Source organism: Micromys minutus, assembly GCF_963924665.1.
Source record: "Micromys minutus genome assembly, chromosome: 30".
NCBI classification, from domain to species: domain Eukaryota; kingdom Metazoa; phylum Chordata; class Mammalia; order Rodentia; family Muridae; genus Micromys; species Micromys minutus.
In genome coordinates, this window is record NC_137965.1 from 17,941,712 (window position 1) to 17,960,677 (window position 18,966).

General features: G+C 45.7%; 1 protein-coding gene across 1 annotated transcript in view; it reads left to right on the forward strand.

Annotated features, from left to right (window-relative positions):
- The window catches only part of ARID1B (AT-rich interaction domain 1B), a 333,380-nt gene that overhangs the window by 249,625 nt on the left and 64,789 nt on the right, over nucleotides 1-18,966 (forward strand). The window contains exon 6 of the mRNA XM_080941684.1: nucleotides 10,906-10,995. Coding sequence (XP_080797810.1) covers nucleotides 10,906-10,995 — 90 coding nt within the window. The remainder of the gene's footprint in view (nucleotides 1-10,905; nucleotides 10,996-18,966) is intronic.

Below are 18,966 nucleotides of genomic sequence, written 5' to 3' on the forward strand. Positions count from 1 at the left end.
CTGAGAGTGTGACGAGGAAGGAGAGACGGGAGCATAACTGATTCCAGGAAGAGGGGCCTGGCCCTCAGCGCCCGGCCTTCATCCTGCGGGAGGAGCCAGTGGAGAGTGGAGCAGGCAGGCACTCAACTAATCTTTCTCCTGGGGGTCCAGGTGGACAAATTGGCAACCCCATTCACAGCTTTTTTTTTTCCTTGTCCCCTTTGTATCATAAGAACTGCTAATCGGATCCATGCTGCTGCAGCCTTGGCTAGTTATTAACAGAATAAAGGCAGATTTCTTCAAAAGAACGGGTGGGGGAAACGACTATACAAAATTGCAAGGTTGTTCGAATCTTAAATGCACAGCAGTCGATTTCCCCCTTATTCTGAATTACACGATGAATACCAGTCTTTCATCTGTCACTATGCCCGTTTCTTCACAAGGCAGCCAAATATTAAGCTTCTCAAACAAAAAGAAAGGAATCTTAGGAAGAGGAAAAATATTGAAGAGGAATAAGAATGGGTAGGGGAAGGGGGGAATTAGGTTTTGTTTCTATTAATTTGTCCTGGTGAGAGAAATATAAACTGCCTGCTCTGTTTGCTCCCCCACCCCACCCCCTGCCGCCTCATCTTACATCAAAGGGAGGATTTGAGCAGATTTAGTGGGTGGTGCACTTCTGTGTCTCATGTCTGGGGTCCTGTGTAAGTCAGATTCGGAACCTACCACTTCTTGAATAGATATCAGAATGCTACCGTCCTGGGAGAACACAGCATGTGTTCAAACACATGGTCCCCACTGCTGCCACCACTGCCCTTTCTCTCGTGCTGACCCCAGCTGACCCCGGCTTGAAAGCTGTGAAAAGGTTGTATCCTGATGAGAATGCACCACAGGTTCAGTGTGGTAGCGCTTACTCAGATGGGTGGCATTGCTCAACACCCACACTGACTACCCCAAGATAGACATGGCCCCCTGTTATGCCCTCTTGTCCCACCTACCTCCTATTGAAGTCACCACACTAGGTGTGAACTGAGGAAGCCAGTAGCCCTGTCTCCACGGGTACCTTTTCTTCAATGGCTACTTGTTGCTTTCGGGACAGTTTTTATTCGTTTACCACGTAGCTAGAGGAAAGAGTGCAGGGTCTGAGCAGAGCCAACATGCTGAGTGCTCTGCCTTGGTGAGCCTCGCTGCTTGCTTCCCTGCTCTGCAGCCCGGCACCTGGGGCAGACTACGGTTCCGTGCCAGTGACCTGCTGTAGGAAAATGTTCTCAGACTCTGACCTGAGTAGTAAACAACGGCCTGACTCTGATCTCACATGTCGAGAACAGCTGGAGCATGTCTGTATGTGTGCACACATACATGTAGGGAGGGAAGTAGGGCAGTGTCCAGAGAGAGGTTTGTAAGTTCTGAGACAACCTTGGAGTAGTTGAGTTTGCATGTCTAAAGCATTTCAACAGAACACCCACATACAAACCCAAGCACTCTTGATGATATTCTACTAGGAAATCAAATACTACTGGAAAGATTGCTTTTTCAGTGAGTCTGAAGGATGTACAAACCACAGTCCCTGGGCAGTTTTGTTGGCTCGTCACCTCAGTGACCATAAGCTGCTCAGTGACAATGACTTGAATTCTGTAAACAGAGGCAGCTGAGTGCCTGAGTTGATCTCTGGGGCCTGCACAGCAGAAGCAGAGCCAGCCCTGCACACTGTCCTGTGACTTCCATGAGTCATGGCGTGAGGTTGGGGGTATGCACATACATACACACATTCACTCACACATACTCACACACTGACACTCACACACATTCACATATTCACACATTCATCACTCTCATACATACTCACACACATTTACTCTCACACATATGCATTCATATCCTGACACATACTCTTATACACACACACTCACACACACATGCACGCTCGCGCGCACACACACACACACACACACAAAGATTGTGTTGTGTTAACTCTCCAGAGGTGCTGTGATTCAGTTCTTGTCTGCTATAGCAGCAGAGGGCAGCTGGAGCCTAAGGACGTTTGGTCCCTGCTCCCTGTGTTCCTCTTCTGTCCAACCACAACACTGTCAGTACAATCTGCGAAATCATGGCTCGCCCATATAGTTTTTTGTTTGCTATTTTGTTTGTCCTAAGAGCCAGGAAAATAATTGCTGAGGAGGGTAGTGAGTCTGCCCGAGCCTGGCTTGTAGAGCCAAGTTAATGTGTGGTTTCTCCTGAAAAAGGGGGAGCAAGTATCAATTAACGAGAGACCCACCAACCACAGACCGAAGAAATGTGTCCACCAAGTGTGGCTGAGCTAGGGAGCTTATTGAGGTTACTTAGGAGCATGAAAGTCAACTTCTAGGTGACTCACAGGCAGCCACATCCCTGAAGAGCTCACCGTAGCATGTGTGATGGCTGAGGAAAGCAGAAGCCCTGGAGCTTTGTGTAAGGCTTGCCAGCAACTCCACGGGACAGCCTTCCACACAGACACACAGACACACACACACACACACACACACACACACACAAATCCTTTGTGTTAAAACCATGGGAAGGTGCCTTGTAACTCTCAGGACCTCTGGAGCCTGGGAAGCACACTAGCTTTCTGAAACTTGTGAGCACATGTCCTCTTTCCAGCTCCTCAGCCTGCTCCAGCGTGTTTACACCAGCCTCGGTGTGGAGCATGCGAGTGTGTATCAGGTTGCCTGTGGCTGCTGCTCTCAAACACTGCCTCGTGTGGACTGGCCTGCCAGAGCAGCTGCCCTGCGTGTTTTCTTACTTATAGAATTGTTTATAAGGGGCCGGTGCCTGTGGGATGATTCCAGGGCATTACAGTGTCGTAAATAAGAGTCTATTTTTACCATTTCATGTATCATCAGTGGCTGCTTTTAAACTACTCACAATCACTGAGTTAAGTAGTTGTGGCAGAGAACATATGGTCTCAAAGCCTAAAATATTTACTATCTGCCAGTTTATTTAAATAAAAAAAAAAAAGAAAGAGGTTGTCTAATTCTGATTTAGAATAACGAGATAAAATTACATGATTACTGTTAACTCATAAAAAAATCTAATTAGCTATTAGTCTAAGTTTGCTTTCTGGAATAAGCAGTCATTTATTCGTTTGTCAACAAATATATATCGAGTGCTTACTGAACATGTCTGGTTCTAGAGACGTAGCAAAGAGTGAAGCACACAGAGGCCCCTGTTCTTGTGGATTCGCACTATAATGAGACATGTCATGTGTAAACACAGAAGGAAATTGAAAACATGAGTGTTAACCCCAATGTCCATCCGTAGGAAATGTGCAGTTCTGGAGTGTCAGGACCAGCCGCCCCACAACCCCCTGTTACAGGGCCAGCCGCCCCACACCCCCCTGTTACAGGGCCAGCCGCCCCACACCCCCCTGTTACAGGGCCAGCCGCCCCACACCCCCCTGTTACAGGGCCAGCCGCCCCACACCCCCCCTGTTACAGGGCCAGCCGCCCCACACCCCCCTGTTACAGGGCCAGCCGCCCCACACCCCCCTGTTACAGGGCCAGCCGCCCCACACCCCCCTGTTACAGGGCCAGCCGCCCCACACCCCCCTGTTACAGGGCCAGCCGCCCCACACCCCCCTGTTACAGGACCAGCCACCCCACACCCCCCTGTTACACTTGCTGAGCTCTGTATTAGCTGCTTTCTTAGTGCTGGGACGAAACAGTTCACAAAGCAGTGCATGAGCCCACAGTCTGGCTGGGCTCTGTCCTGGCTGGATAACAAGGTGGCATGAGCCGGTTCACATAGAATCACAGCCAGGAAGAGAGCTGAGTGCTTGGCTCATCTCTCTACCCTCTTCTTACCCAGCCCCAGACCCGTCAATAGTGCCCCCTACTTAGGGTGGGTCTTCTCACTTCAATTCATCTGATTTAGAAAGGCCCTCACAGACATGCCTGGAAGTCGGTTTCCATAGTGAAATAAATGAACCATATTAATTTCACAGTCACATACAAAGTATGTTTATTAAATGTGTATCAATTTGCCAAAACATACAGATTAGCCAGTTTTCTCTACATTCTGTATAAAGTCGCAATACCTTGTTTATTCTACTAAAAATACTTAGAATGGCTGACTTGCTCCAATTTTTATCTATTTTTAATTAGGAAAATCACCCTCAAAACCTAGTTAATGTTAGATTTATAAGGAAGCCTGGCACCAGAATCTAGTTGTCTGCTAGAGATTTAGACACCATAACCTAGTGGCTTTTATCCCAGAAAATCTAGGGTGGTTCAGTAGTAACACTTCTATTATTATTATAAACAATGAAAATAAATGTAAGGGGACATGGTCATTAACAGAAGTCTAATCCCTAGTCATTGTTTCAAGACAAAGATGGAAATGGCATTGTCAGCATACGTAAGTGTGTAGCTCCTGGTGGTTATGTTGTGGATCACACTGAAGTGTGTAGATCCTGATGGTTATGCTGTAGATCACACTGAAGTGTGTAGATCCTGGTGGTTATGTTGTAGATCACACTGAAGTGTGTAGATCCTGATGGTTATGTTGTGGATCACACTGAAGTGTGTAGCTCCTGGTGGTTATGTTGTGGATCACACTGAAGTGTGTAGATCCTGGTGGTTATGTTGTGGATCACACTGAAGTGTGTAGATCCTGGTGGTTATGTTGTGGATCACACTGAAGTGTGTAGATCCTGGTGGTTATGTTGTGGATCACACTGAAGTGTGTAGATCCTGGTGGTTATGTTGTGGATCACACTGAAGTGTGTAGATCCTGGTGGTTATGTTGTGGATCACACTGAAGTGTATAGATCCTGGTGGTTATGTTGTGGATCACACTGAAGTGTGTAGATCCTGGTGGTTATGTTGTGGATCACACTGAAGTGTGTAGATCCTGGTGGTTATGTTGTAGATCACACTGAAGTGTGTAGATCCTGGTGGTTATGTTGTAGATTACACTGAAGTGTGTAGATCCTGATGGTTATGTTGTGGATCACACTGAAGTGTGTAGCTCCTGGTGGTTATGTTGTGGATCACACTAAGGTGTGTAGATCCTGGTGGTTATGTTGTGGATCACACTGAAGTGTGTAGATACTGATGGTTATGTTGTGGATCACACTGAAGTGTGTAGCTCCTGGTGGTTATGCTGTAGATTACCTCCCAAGGCATTTATATTTAGCATACAGATGAAGCAAGGATAACCACTTGTATTAATACCAATAATGTACTAAAGATAGAAGCTATATAAGGTAAATGAGAGAATTCAATTAAAGGCATAAGAAAAGGTATGAAAAAGTAAACCTGTTCTCCATGCGGGTTATGGTAAGATGGTGTCACTTCCCCTAGGAGTGGAGTGTACAGGCACTGTGAGTAGGAGAGAGTGGCTGTGTGTGCATTTTTAACTTTTAAACTATAGAAGCATCTCCCAAAACCTCAAGAAGTGCTGCCAAAATGCTATACAGAACACCTAAGTGGAATAGCTACACTAATAAATTGTTCTATGTATATAGTATAATAATATAACCTTAAAGTAAGCTAATTGATTTAGATGCAAATCTGGATTTATTACTGTTGGAGAAGTTATAAGTAAGCCTTAAGTGTGCTCTAATTGGGACTGGAATTGGAGATAACTTACATAAACTTATCTTTAGACATATAAATAACCCATGGGTTAGGCTATGCCTCTGTCCACTGGGAGAGCTAGAGACATCTGTATACCATTAACAGTGATCCCACCTGACACTCACAGCTAAATCCTACAGTATTGTCCTCCAGGAACAAGAACCAGGACGTCTAAATGAGGCTGATGGATCCCAGGACTGCTGTAAAACAAGCACAAGATGATCCTACAGCCTCTGGTCATCCTAAAACCAAAGACATACTCATGAAAAGAGGAAAGTCTATCAGTAGAATACAGGACCCAGCTGGAAAGAGTTTCCACTGGCCAGAACTGAAATGACTTAAACTAACAATGATACCTTTGGTGGATTTTTACCCCTGCAAAGGAAGCATCTATGAACTTTCTACTGTTTCATGACAGATTGCCCCAGACTTAGCACATGAATATAGGCATGGTATTTTGGCCAGAAGTCCAGCCTAGCTTAACTGAGTTCCTTGCTTAGGGTCTCACAAGACTGGGAGTTCTGTCTATGTTCTTATCCGGGAGCCCAAGTAGGGGGGAATGTATCCAGTTTCTTTCAGATCATAACAGAAATCATGTTGCTTTGTTTGTGGAAATGGTAGCTTTCTATGTCTATGAAAACTCCAATATGAATTTATAGAAGAAGTTCCTGAATTTGGGAAGTTTAGATCCATGTTAAGGTGCCTGCTGCTTTGGACCTAAGTCAGGCATTAACGTCATAGTGGAGGCATGCCAGTAGTGGGAGTGAAAGAAACAGACTGGATTTCCCCAAAGGGAATCAAGAGAGCAATCAAGGCAGACACCCGTGTCTACCTCAGTCTTGCACACACATGCCAACTTTCTAAATCACTTAAGGAGTGAAACCCTCAAGTTCTGAAGCATTCTACCAATTTTTTAAGTCAGTCCACACCATCAGCTGAGTCTGCCCTTAAAAGTCAGGCTCATACAAAGACGTCTCCCTTTGATCACATCTAAGATCACTGACGGCACTTAACATACCACAGAACCATTAGCTTTTGCCACATAAGGCAACTGTCATCTTTCTTGCAGCTTTCCTTACAAGCAAAGTGTGGGGACTTCCTCAAAGTGAAATGCATTAACACACATGGAGGTGGAGGGGAGACAGAGCCACCATCAGCAGGCACCCTGTGGTAAGCCTCATGGGCAGGACTTTGTAATGGATGCAGAGATTAGCAGGTGAAAGTTGCAAGAGCTACGGGCTTGGATCAGCCTCAGGTGGAAATGAGGACCCCAAAAGTGAGCCTCAGCCAGATCTGTAATCAACATGAATACCAGAAATGGAATGTGGGTGTCCCATCCACAGGAAAGGATGAACATGGAAGAATATTCTATTTCCCACACATGTCCCAAATTGCATTTCCTCTTTTTCAGGGTTGAAATGTATTCCCCAGACCAGACTGGGGAAGCATTGTACAAAGTTACTCATTAGTGCTCTTCCAAAGTGTCAAGATTATAGGACATCAGGAAAGACTGGGGGTCTCGGGAAGGCTCCAGACACTAAGGGGAATGAAAGCTGCTTTTAAGAGTTTGATGATCCTACAAACTGAGAAAACATAAGTATGTTGCAGTTACATAAGGAGCCTCCATGATGGGAGGGTTTTATAGCTTCTCTTGAGTGTTTCAGCTAAGCAAAGTAGAAACTGTAGTTGCCCACTGACATTTCGCTTTAGATCGGTGCACCCTTTACACAGAAATCTACACGGGGCTGGAGAGATGGCTCAGCGGTTAAGAGCACTGACTGTTCTTCCAGAGGTCCTGAGTTCAAATCCCAGCAACCACATGGTGGCTCACAATAATCTGTAATGAGATCTGATCCCTCTTCTGGTGTGTCTGAAGACAGCTACAGTGTACTAACATATAATAAATAAATAAATCTTTAAAAAGAAATCTTTACACAGATATTAGTTAAAAATGATTAGTGTCTGTGGTGGGATTCATTCTCATTCTCCATGGTGGTGGCCAGCGTGTTTTCCCATTATATCATTACAGACACAGGGGAGGGTAAAACTTGGGGCTTAACAAAGGAGACACCTCTTGGTTTGAATTATGGCTAACTGAGTTATGGAGGTTAGAGTTCCCCCTATGGTTGATTCGTTTCCTCCTTTGAAACAATCACCAAACTCCGAAAGGTTTTATTTAAAATCCGCATATATAAACCCCCACAGAATTTCCTCAAAGGTTTATGGTTTTCCTCCTGTGGATTGTGGACACAGTGAGTTCTCCTGTGTTACATGTCACAGGTATGTTTTCTGGCTCATCTGCTGTAACAATAGTTACCCTGCATGCTCAAGTGATGTTACTCCTTAGTAATTACACTTACATAAGAGGATTCGGGACTGGCTAAAAGAGGGAGTGTGTGGATGAAAGTGGGGAAGTCGGAGGAACTTGCATTTACTTTTCTTCAACATTAACCAGCTGTCTGATTGGGTAACAGGGTAAACTTAATGTGTGCTCTCCTTTATTACTTAGGCCCATCACCAGACAGCCCACAGCACTGCTTGGTTGTGCTAATGTTTTATGCATGGTGGGATGGGTCTCTTGTAGCCTTTTTATTTTTGCATGGTACATTGGATAGGAGAGCATTGCCTCAGGCTGCACAGTGGACGCCATACTGGCGTGTTGACATAGAATTGCCGTTCATTTTTTCTCTGTGAGCCTATGAATCCAGCCTGTCATGCAGAAGCGAGCATTATGATGTAAGTAAGCACTTACTGTCTTGTACAGCTTGTTGGTTCCCCAGTGACACTTAGAGTCTGGGTTTGGCTGCAGAATGCTTTAAATTTCTAAATGGACTATAGATTGGGACCATGGGGTGTTTCATTCTGTAGGAAACTCATAACCTCCAGTGGCTACAAGGCAATTTTGGTAGCTCTATAGCCATGTCAGTGACCAGTGTTTGCCCTTGAAGTTGTTTTAGATCAGAATGTTCAATGATTTTACTGTACAGCTAATTCTTTGGTGTTAGCATTGGGCTACTGCAGATGCCTTAGATGGAACCAGTTGGAGTGTGCTGTGCTCTGCCAGGCCTTCTGTGCTGCTGGCTGTGAGCACTTCTAGGGCTCTTCTTTGCTCACAGTGTCTCCTAAGTGTGACAGATGGACACTCAGAAATATATACCAACTTTTATATTATTCTCTGAAACTGGGTTACCTAACCCCCGGAAACTGGGGCTTGCTTTACAGGGATGTTATATCCTATATGTTTATAGGATGTTATACAGGGAAGTCCTCTGCATGCCCCTTGCTGTCCTGTGCAGCCACTGCTAGAGTTACTCTTTTTTTTTTCTTAATCATTTTATTGGAGACTCTCTGTATTTACATTTCAAATGTTATCCCCTTCCCCCATTCCCATTCCCCCTCCCCTTCAACTTGTCTCCACAAAAGTGCACCCTCTCCCAATCACCCTCTCCACCTCAGTGCCTTGGCATTCCCTACATTGGGAAAACAAGCCTTCACTGGACCAAAGGTCTCTTTTCACATTGATGCCAGACACTGCTGTCCTCTGCTACATATGCAACTGGAGTCATGGGTCTCTCCATGTGTGCTCAGTGGTTGGTGTTTTAGTCCATGGGAGTTGTGGAGGGTTTGGTTGGTTGATAATGTTGTTCTTCCCATGGGGTTGCAGCCCCTTTCAGCTCCTCAGTCCTTTGTCTAGCACCTTCATTGGGGTCCCCATGTTCAGTCCGATGGTTAGCTGCAAGTGTGCTCTGCTATATTTGTATGGCTCTGGCAGAGCCTCTAAGGAGGCATTCATATCTGGTTCCTGCCAGTAAGTACTTCTTGGCATCAGCAATAGTGCTTGGGTTTATTGGGTGCATATGGGGTGGATCCCCAGGTGAGGCAGTCCCTGGATGATCTTTTCTCCAATCCCTGCTCCTCTATTTGTCCCTTTATTTCCTCGCATGAATGTTTTGGTCTTCCTTCGAAGAAAGACTGAGGCATCTACTTTCTGGCTTTTCTTCTCTTTGAGCTTCATAAGTTCTGTGGATGGTTTCTTGGGTATTCTGAGCTTTTTTGGCTAGTATCCGCTTATAAGTGAGTACATACCATGAGTGCTTGTTAGAGTTACTCTTAAGAGACAGTCCACCGACTCCAGGACTTGAGTGTGCAGGTGTGTCACATGACCTTCAGTGGGTTGAATTGGTGGAGTCTTGAAGCCATTCATTCCATCTCTACTTTGCTATGATTCTTGTTAGTCGTGTATTTAGCTATGGGAGGACAGTCCCTGGGGCACAGAGTAGTTAGCATAGCTGCTGTGACCATGTGACTCCCACTCAGAGGGATGCAGGGAGTGTGTGTGGGTGGGTGGGTGTCTCTTAAATTCACTGTAACCAAGGAAGAAGATAGAGCATGAAGTAGCAATGCCCTCATACTGTGTGGACGCTGCTAAATCCAGTACTTTTAAATTCTCCCATATCTTTAGCCTTAGAAATATGTCTAAACCTCTGGGCCCAGAAGTGAGTTAATATTGTCAGGTACCTTGGATTAGTTTTAGAATTATGCCTCAAGCCTACACATGATTCATGCCTCTCTTTTATCAATAAAATAAGCGTCTTTTTCCTTTATTTTGCATATTTAGATTATGAGTTACTCTATATTCTTCATGCTAAGAGAAGTACTCAAGGAATGAAAATAAATGATTCTCATGTCAAGAAACTTACATTATATGTGAAAAACTGAGTAAACATGAAACAACTAGGAATTAAATAGAGGCTGTTGCTGTATCAGCAACAAAGTCTGAAACTGCAACATAGCACCCTCTCTTGAGTGCTACTGTACCTTAGGCTTAGGATGCTTAGGGGAGGCCTTATGAGTTTAGGCTGAAAGTCTGCTTACTCAAAATTGATGTTGCTGAATTGATTGGATATGAATGAATGAATGAACGAACAAACGAAAGAACAAAGAAGGAGTGTCAGCCCTTTTTCATTTCTGTCCAGTAGGAATGACAGAGTCGAGAGACTAAGCTCTGCTGGCCATTCTGGGTTTGTGGATGTGGTGAAGGATGTGTGGGATGTGGCCATTGGTTGCTTGCTCAGTGAGTTTGATAACCTTTCAGCAGCAGGTTTGGGGGTTTTGTTTGTTTGTTTGTTTTAAATGCAGATCTTTTGGTAAAAATCTTTATCTTCATTTTACCGGGGAAAAAAGAAACATACTTTTCTAGCTCTCTGTGCCTGCTGTGATCATAAAAGTGAACTGTGAGTGCCTGGGTTCTTGTGAATGCAGTATTAATGCAAAGTATAAACCCTCCTTTTCCTCCTCCTGTGTTTTATAGGCAGCCAGATGCCTCCACAACCACCTGGAAGCCAGTCAGAATCCAGTTCCCATCCTGCCTTGAGCCAGTCACCAATGCCACAGGAAAGAGGTGAGTCTTGACACACACTGCCCTCCCACTATAGACAAGTTATGTGAGGTTGCTCGCCCACATGGTTCTTTATCAATTTTAAAGATGGTGTTTCTGATTAAAGAAACACAACCTTACATGTAACAGCAATTTTGAAGAGGATCCTTTCTTGTAGATTGGGTGACATTTGGCAGAGGGGAACTCTGCAACCAAAGGACGTATGTTCACAAAGCACCGAGAGACATCACCTACACAGACTCACTCAGGTCACACTCATTCTGATAAGACAATGTCTGTGTGTGTGTGTGTGTGTGTGTGTGTGTGTGTGTGTGTGTGTGTGCAAGTGTGTGTTTATGTATGTGTACACATGTGTCACAAAGTCCTTCCTCTACACTGTGCTTAGATGCAGGTAACCATGATCCATGGCTTTGCTTTTCTGCTATAAAAGGAGGGTAGTTCAATCTACACTCAGATGTGGCAGCATAGGTTATAAAAAGGAGAGAAACTCTTTGACATTTGAACTCATACTTGTCTCTAGCAACAGTTCTCAACCTGTTGGTCTTGACTTTGGGGTCAAATGACCCTTTCACAGGAGTTCAATATCAATTATTTGCATTATAATTAAAAGCAATTACAAAACTATAATTATGAAGTAGCAATGAAAATAATGTTAGGGTTGGGGATCCCCACAACATGAGGAAGTGTATTACGGGGTTGTAGCGTTGGGAATGTTGAGACCCACTGTGGTCTGGTTCTCTCTCTACAGTCTCACCTGTTTTCCAGCACAAAGCTCTGTCAGATCCTTCACTGAAAGTCTGAGTAGCTCAATAATTTTTCTTTAAAAAAAAAAAAAAAGGTCAAATCTTGAGTTTGATATTCTGTAATAATATGTATTTGTCAAGTCTTGTTCAGTGTGACAAAGATCTGATAAAGTAATTGGACCGGTGGGAAGTGAATTTGGGTTTGGAGTTTCACCTGTCTCCATTGGCTAGGGCCTGAGGGAGGCAAAATATCAGAGAGGAGATGCCACAGTGAAGCAGAGTGACTCACCTCCTGACAGCGGGGAAGTGGGGGCAAGGTCAGGGCAAGATAGTCCCTCCACAGACAGGCTCCAGCAGCAGGCTTCCTCCAAGCAAGCCCTAGCTCCTTTCCAGCATCCATCATCTCCCAATTCCACCATCCAACTATGAATCTTTCAGTGAATAACTTATCAATTAACTCAGCCTTCTGGATCCAGTTGTTTAGTCTGTGATTGAATGTGCCACCTTAAAAGCCAAGACTTCAACACAGTGGGGGGGGGGGTGCTGTACATAAACTATAACAGAACACATTTGTAACTGGTTCTTGTTTTAAGCCACATCTCTCTGTAGAACTCATGTGACCACGTGCAGAATTGTAGTCTTCTCAGCAGAAAGCAAAGAGTATAAGAAAACTGTCGCTGAGGACTTGGGTTGATTGTAGCCTCCCTTCTTTACTATTAGTGTTTACTTCTCTTCCTTCCTAAAGATCAATGTTAAAAAGCTGATTAACGTGTGACTTGCTTCTCAGGAGAGCCTGGACAGAATATGGAATAGTCATTGACTAGATAAATAAGTACTAAGACTGAAGTGATCACACTTCTAACCCTAAAACACGTTAAGCCTAATGAAACTAGCAAATGCCCTTCTGCTTTATTGGATTAGCAATTAGGCGAAAACATTGAAAGAAGACTTATTTATTTATTTGGACAGATGTAGAGAGGTCAGAATTAATTTTTTTGCAAGCCTTTTAATTGAATTCCCTTTTAATTTTCACAGTGGTATCTAGTTAAATATTCATGTTAGTGCTGGTGGCTTTCTAAAGGCCTACAGTGGAACCAGATTCATAAAACCAACAAGGCTTGTTTAACCCTTTTCATCTGCTGTGCCAGCAGGGACTTCCTGGGCGTAATCCCACAGTATTTGACTAATTAGAAGGTAGTAATGAGGATTTAATTAGTCCTTGAGATAGGTTAGAACAGAACCTCTAAGAACTTTCCCTCTTGGACACGGATGGCAGGCGGAATTGACGTGCCGCTGGCTGTGATGTGCTGGGAGTGTAGTGTGTTCTGTGGCTTGAGGCCGTCCTTTGGCTCAGTTGTGTGAGCATCAGATCAACATGGGAGGCGTCCTGGGAGAAGTCTTCCAGAAGTCTTGAGCAGTAGCCTAAACCTTCCTTCTCCGTGTGCCGACCTACATAAAGATCTTGTCTCTGTTGAGAAAAAGGAGCACCACAGCAGCATGAGGACTAACCATCCCTAACTGGGGACAAATCCTGCTGTAACCACGATCAGCTGAGTCAAATTAGTCCAGCCAAGAGCAAAGCAAGGACAAGGTGTAAATTTCCATAACTTTCAAGTATTTTGTGTGGCCAAACATCATGGGGAGTATGTCTATTGTTTGTCAACAAAATCACACACACAAAAGAAACTTGTCCTGGAATCTCACCTTCACAGTGATGTTTCTCAGTAACTGCATTTTATAAATAAAATAGTCTGGGACCAGGCAAGCATGTAACAGAACAGGGTGTCACCCGAGCTGCTTCTCTGTCCTGCTACAGAGTGTCAGACCTGGGTCATTATGGTTGGCCCTTCACTGCTTAGCTGCTGCTGTTTTCACTATTGTTATGTTATAGGCACGTCGCTTGCGTGTGTAAGCTGAGGCTGGCAGCCCTCTTGGCCACCCACAGGTGGTGGAGCATCATCAGCTGTGTCTCCGCCTCACAGTACAGGCCTTCAGCCGCCATGTGCAGACTCGTCCTTTTCATCTGCAGACACTGAGGGATCAGAAGATCTGGGTTTAGATCTTTACAGTTAATGATTTTATGGCCTTGAAGAGTTGGTGAAATGCTTCCTCAAATATAAATTGAAGCTCAGAATGCCCTTTGGACAGCCTGCCCATAGAGAAGACTTTATATTCCAAGTGGTAGTTCAGGCTCTGGTTATAAATATGAGGAGCACCGTGCAGGCTGCTCAGGTGAGCGGGAGTGAGACCCACAGAGTCTGTGTCTTCGGGTGTGATCAGGAGCATTCAGGATGCTGTGGCCACACACATTTGATACTTTCAGCACAGCGATACACTCATCCTCATGGCCCTCAAGATAACTTTGCAGTAGACATTTGCATAGAGAAAGGCTGGCTGCTTCTCGGCCATCTACCATCTGGGTAATCAGTGTGGCCCTTCCCTGGCTCTAACTTACCCATGACAGATGATGTAAGTCAGCAGCCTAGAGGGAGTAGGCAGGGACGGCCTAGAGACTGCTGTGAGCCCTAAGTGTGGGACTCCACAGTCGCAGGGGGAGGAGAGAGCGCCATTCTGCCAGTTAGCCTAACAGCACAGCTGGCACAGCACAGGGGGCCGGGTTAAAGCCTTGAACGGGTCATTAGTTTCCGTCTTCCTTGGAGCAGTTCATGTTGTGAAGAGAGGCAGGCAGGCAAATAAACACTGAGGATATTAAAATGTAACAAGAATGCTTCTTACAATCTATTTTTCTCTCCAGATGGGAATGTAACACCTGTTTGTGGAGAGAGATGGCCCTGTCTGCTTTTCTAGTTGAGACACTAGGCTGCAATGCTAGTGCCACATGTGACTCCCACATCACACATGTGGTGGGACATCTTCTATTGAGCTGGCTGCAGGAGCAAGGCAGTCATCCTGAGTCTTTTCAGCAGATGCCAGCATGAAAGTAGCGTGTCCAAGCACAAAGGAAGCGCACACTTTGCTTTCAGAGGCTTTGGGGGCCTTCTGTGCCTGGCAAGTGCCCCTGGAGCTCTCAGTACCGCAGCCTTTGGTGAGCTCAACTGTGTGAGCATGACTCTCCTCGCAGCTTGCTTTCCGTAGAACACGCCATAAATTAGGCTCGGCTTTCATACTTGACTCTTTCTCCAACAAGGTTTGCAGAATTTGTCCCACTAAAAGACAGTGCTAGACGGTCGAAGGCCAAGACCCTGGGTAAGATTCCTTCCAGTTCAACGTTGGACAGTTCCTGCCTTCACCTTCATTATTCTTCTCACTTTGTTTCCAAATACTTTTAGGACTGGAGATAGATTCCTAGTGTACAATTCTTTCATTTAACCCATCACTGACCGCCTGACACTGCAGGTGTGGACTGGGAGCCACCTGTGTTTTTCCTCCTACCATCTATACACACACACACACACACACACACACGCATGTGTGTGCTTCATGACCTCAGTTTACCTCTTACATTGACATTTTGCAGACCCATGGGAGGTCATCTGTGTACTTGTCTGGGAAGATTCTTCCACCTTCCTCCTGCTCGTGGCCCAGGCTTATGTGCTATCTGGAAAATGCTTATAATGGCTGCGCAACCCAGTCACTTTAAGCACGCTTTAGTTCACTAGGGTTTGATCGTTTTACATTGTTCTTTCACAGATTCAAGAATCTCATTTATCATTCTTGTAAGCTGAGGGGGAAAATGTCCAGTAAACCGATATAACAGAGAAAATACTGGTCTTCCTTTGCACCTCCAGAAAACGTAAAGGACTGCTAAGCTGTTACATTAATGGTTGTCACGGTGCTGGTGCTTGAGGTCCTCAGGTTAGCAGAAGTGCAGTCTGTCATTACCTGAGCGTCTGTTCAGGCTCTTGGCAGGAGTTCCTGTCTCAGCCCCCTCCGCCTTTCACTCCCATCTGAACAGTAGAGTCATGGGCCACCAGCGCCGTGAGAACTGGGGCCGCTGGTCTCACCCACATATCGTGGCCTGCCAGTTATTTCTAGAACCAGCCATTTGGAAGGGGTTTGTTCTTTGTGGATAGTGAGGTATAAGGCAGCCCACCCCTGGGCTCTGGCTGCCTGTGAAAGGGAACTCTGCCACATGCAGCCTAGGCAAGGGCTCAGAGTCCAGGCTAGTGGTGCTTGGGAATGCACTTACTAGTGAGTGGTTTGTAGCGGAACCTGGCAGAGATGAGTTTGCAAATGTGGGGTTAAATAAATAAATGTGGGTCATATAGAAATGCCTGAGCAGCAGCCTTCTCTCACTGAGCCTCTCGCGTGTGCACGCGGCGTTCCAGCTCTTATTTCCTCTGCTAGGTAAGGCACGGTTGTCAGAACGGCAGCAGGCTAACTTGCCTCATGGTCACCCCACATTCTGCCCTGCGTTTTCTGACCAGAACCCACCGTCTTTGTGACTGCGGGCACTGTGAGATGCGCAAAGGCGCCGGGCAGATGCTTAAATGAAGAAAGTAGCCCTGTTTTCTGCCCTGTGTTTGCTCCAACCCTACACCCAATAACTGAACAGATAAGGAAAGGTGTAACGTCTCGGGTGCTACCTGCAGGGGGGCCTCACAGTCTGTGGGGAAGCCTCAGGTGCCCACAGTCTGAGGGAAAGAGCCAGTTGAGGAACAAATGGCCATGCCAGCATGCCCCTGCTCCAGCACAGAGCTGTGCAGGCTGCTAGTGAAGGCATATGAAGCATAGTTTCCTGCAAGAGCAAGGCGGGGGTGGGCGGGGTCCATGACAGCACGCAGCAGAGGCCGCTGCGCGCTGCGCGTTTGTCTCCTGTGGCCCCCGTGTGGGCTTCCGTCTGACTGCAGCTTGCATATAATAGTGACCAAGCCTTTTGGGGCCATAGAGGCACCTGAATAAATAAAACACGCACGCGCTCCTGAGCATACCTCAGCGAGGATATAGCCGTGTGCTGGGTATTTAAGTCCATGTGGTATAAAATGTCTCTTATGAGCTGTGTGCTAGGTATGTCCACGAGTAGCAAAGGAGCCTCGGCAAGCCAGTGTGTCCTCAGGATGCTTTGAAACTTGAATGAGCTACTAAGAGGCTGTCTCTACAGAAATGGTGTTCATACATGTCAAACATTGTTACCTCTGGAAACAGCACCTTACCTAGAACATGAGACCTGGTCTGTAGTACTTCGCCAGGTGACTGAATGCATAGATACTTGTGAGTCTCACAGGCTCACAGCCCCTAGTGATGGGGGAGGGGTGTCGCGTGCTACAGGAGCAGAGTAGGGGCTTAGATGGAAAGGTGTGTGTGCCAGACTTTCACTTCTGTGGACCAATCAACAGTGAGCTGAGCAAATGGTCTGTGAACTGGTCCCTAAAGTTAAGTGTGAAAAGACAAGTCACAGTGGTACCTGAAGGCACCAGCCATTTCCACAACCAAGCTTCTATTTTTCACAGAGGAAAGCCAGCAAGGGATGGGCATGGTTCTGAGGCTGCGGTCTCTTGTTGGCATTCAGGAGCTGGGAGAGTTCAACTAACCACTGAAGGGAACTAACCAAATAAAAATCACTGGGGCATCAGTGGCCAGAGGAGTATGCTGAATGCAGAATGACTCGGGTTTGCCCTTCAAGCCCAACGAACATCAGCAGGACTGCGAGGAAAGGCCGCCTCTGCGGGTCCCACAGCAGCTGCCTTGCTCTCTCACCGTACCACGTTTCCTGTGCCATCCTGAATTGTCTGTGGGTGTCTCTCCCTCCAGAGAGACAGTACCTCCAGAGTGAACACTATATGACCCCACTTATCTTCCCAGCACACAGGACCTTGCCCAGTATCCAGCACTTACAGAAGTCATTGTTACTAAGATATACTGCTTTTAACCGTATTGTATAAAATTAGGCAGAGGAGATAGGTAGCCCAGTGGTTCAGGCAAGCGTGAGGGCCTACGTTCTGATCCACAGAACCCACATATTGCCTGGTATGTGGGAGCCTGTCTGTACTTCCAACCTTTGAATTTAGAAGCAGGGAACCCACAGAGAATGCTGGCCAGTGAGCATAGCCATATTGGCAACCCCAAGTTTGACTGAGAGACTTGTATAACATGGGAGAACAGTTGGCTCAGGCCTCCACACATCCTGCACCCATATGTGCATATGCTTATGTGCACACTTGCACACATGTACACATTAAAGTGGGGGTTACACATGACCTTGACAGTTCATCACTTTTCCCTTTGAGGTTTTATTTTCTACTCAGTCAAACGTTAACGTCTGGAGCAGAAGGGTCTCATCTTTCTCTCTGGTTGGTGAAGGCTAGCGTAGAATGGGGTGTGCGGGGAGGTTCCACACAGAGTTCAGTGTGGCACTCACAGGAATGATGGTTAGTCGGCTCAATTAAGGCAACAGTGAACAGATTCTTGCTTAGCATCCTCAGGGCTCTTCCATACAACAGCACGCTTTCAAATACTCTGCTTCTTTGACTCTCAGAAGGATCTCGTAACCCAGGGAAGGAAGTGCTCCCCAGCCCTGCTCTATACGGAAGCTGGTGAAGGCAGATCAGGTGAGCATCCCTCTGGGGTGCTCAGAGTTCTCCTGCCTAACTCCATGATCTTCGTGTCAGAAACACATCTATCTTCATTTGCTGTGTGAGAAGGCGGTATTTGTGAGGCATGTAGTACAGGACTCAGAGGCAGTTCATTTGTCTGTGTGTGCATGTGTATGTGTATGTGCATGTGTATGAAATAAGTTTATCTTCATGCAGTTTCTAAGAAACATATAATACTGGTCTAATGCTCTGACCCAAGGTTGAAATTTGTCCTGCCAGATATTTGGTCGGGACATGTAATTCTTTCCCACATCCAGTGACTCGGTGGAGGCACTGCATCCCTATTCGCTATGCTTCCCTTGCTAGAAAGTTTGGCTTCTCACTGGCAGCACTTCACACCTTGTCCAAGCCCAGCTGCAGTCTCTCGGCTGTCAGGTTCTCTCTTCTCCAGCTGCCACAAGCAGCCTTCCATAATAACTTGCTAAAAGCAAAATACAAGTAAATAAATATTAACACCATAAATAGCCAGAAACATTTTAATTGAATTTTAATTTTTTTTTTTTTTTTTTTTTTTTACTTATTAGAGGATGGGAAAAATAATTCCCATTTTCTTCAATAAAATTTTAAAGTAATAACAGAAACAAAGGCTGAGTCTAAGGAAATATTCATGGAAACTATGAACATATTGAGCCCGCCATCAGCCCACCCTCACCCTGCAGGAAAAAGAAAATGTCTGA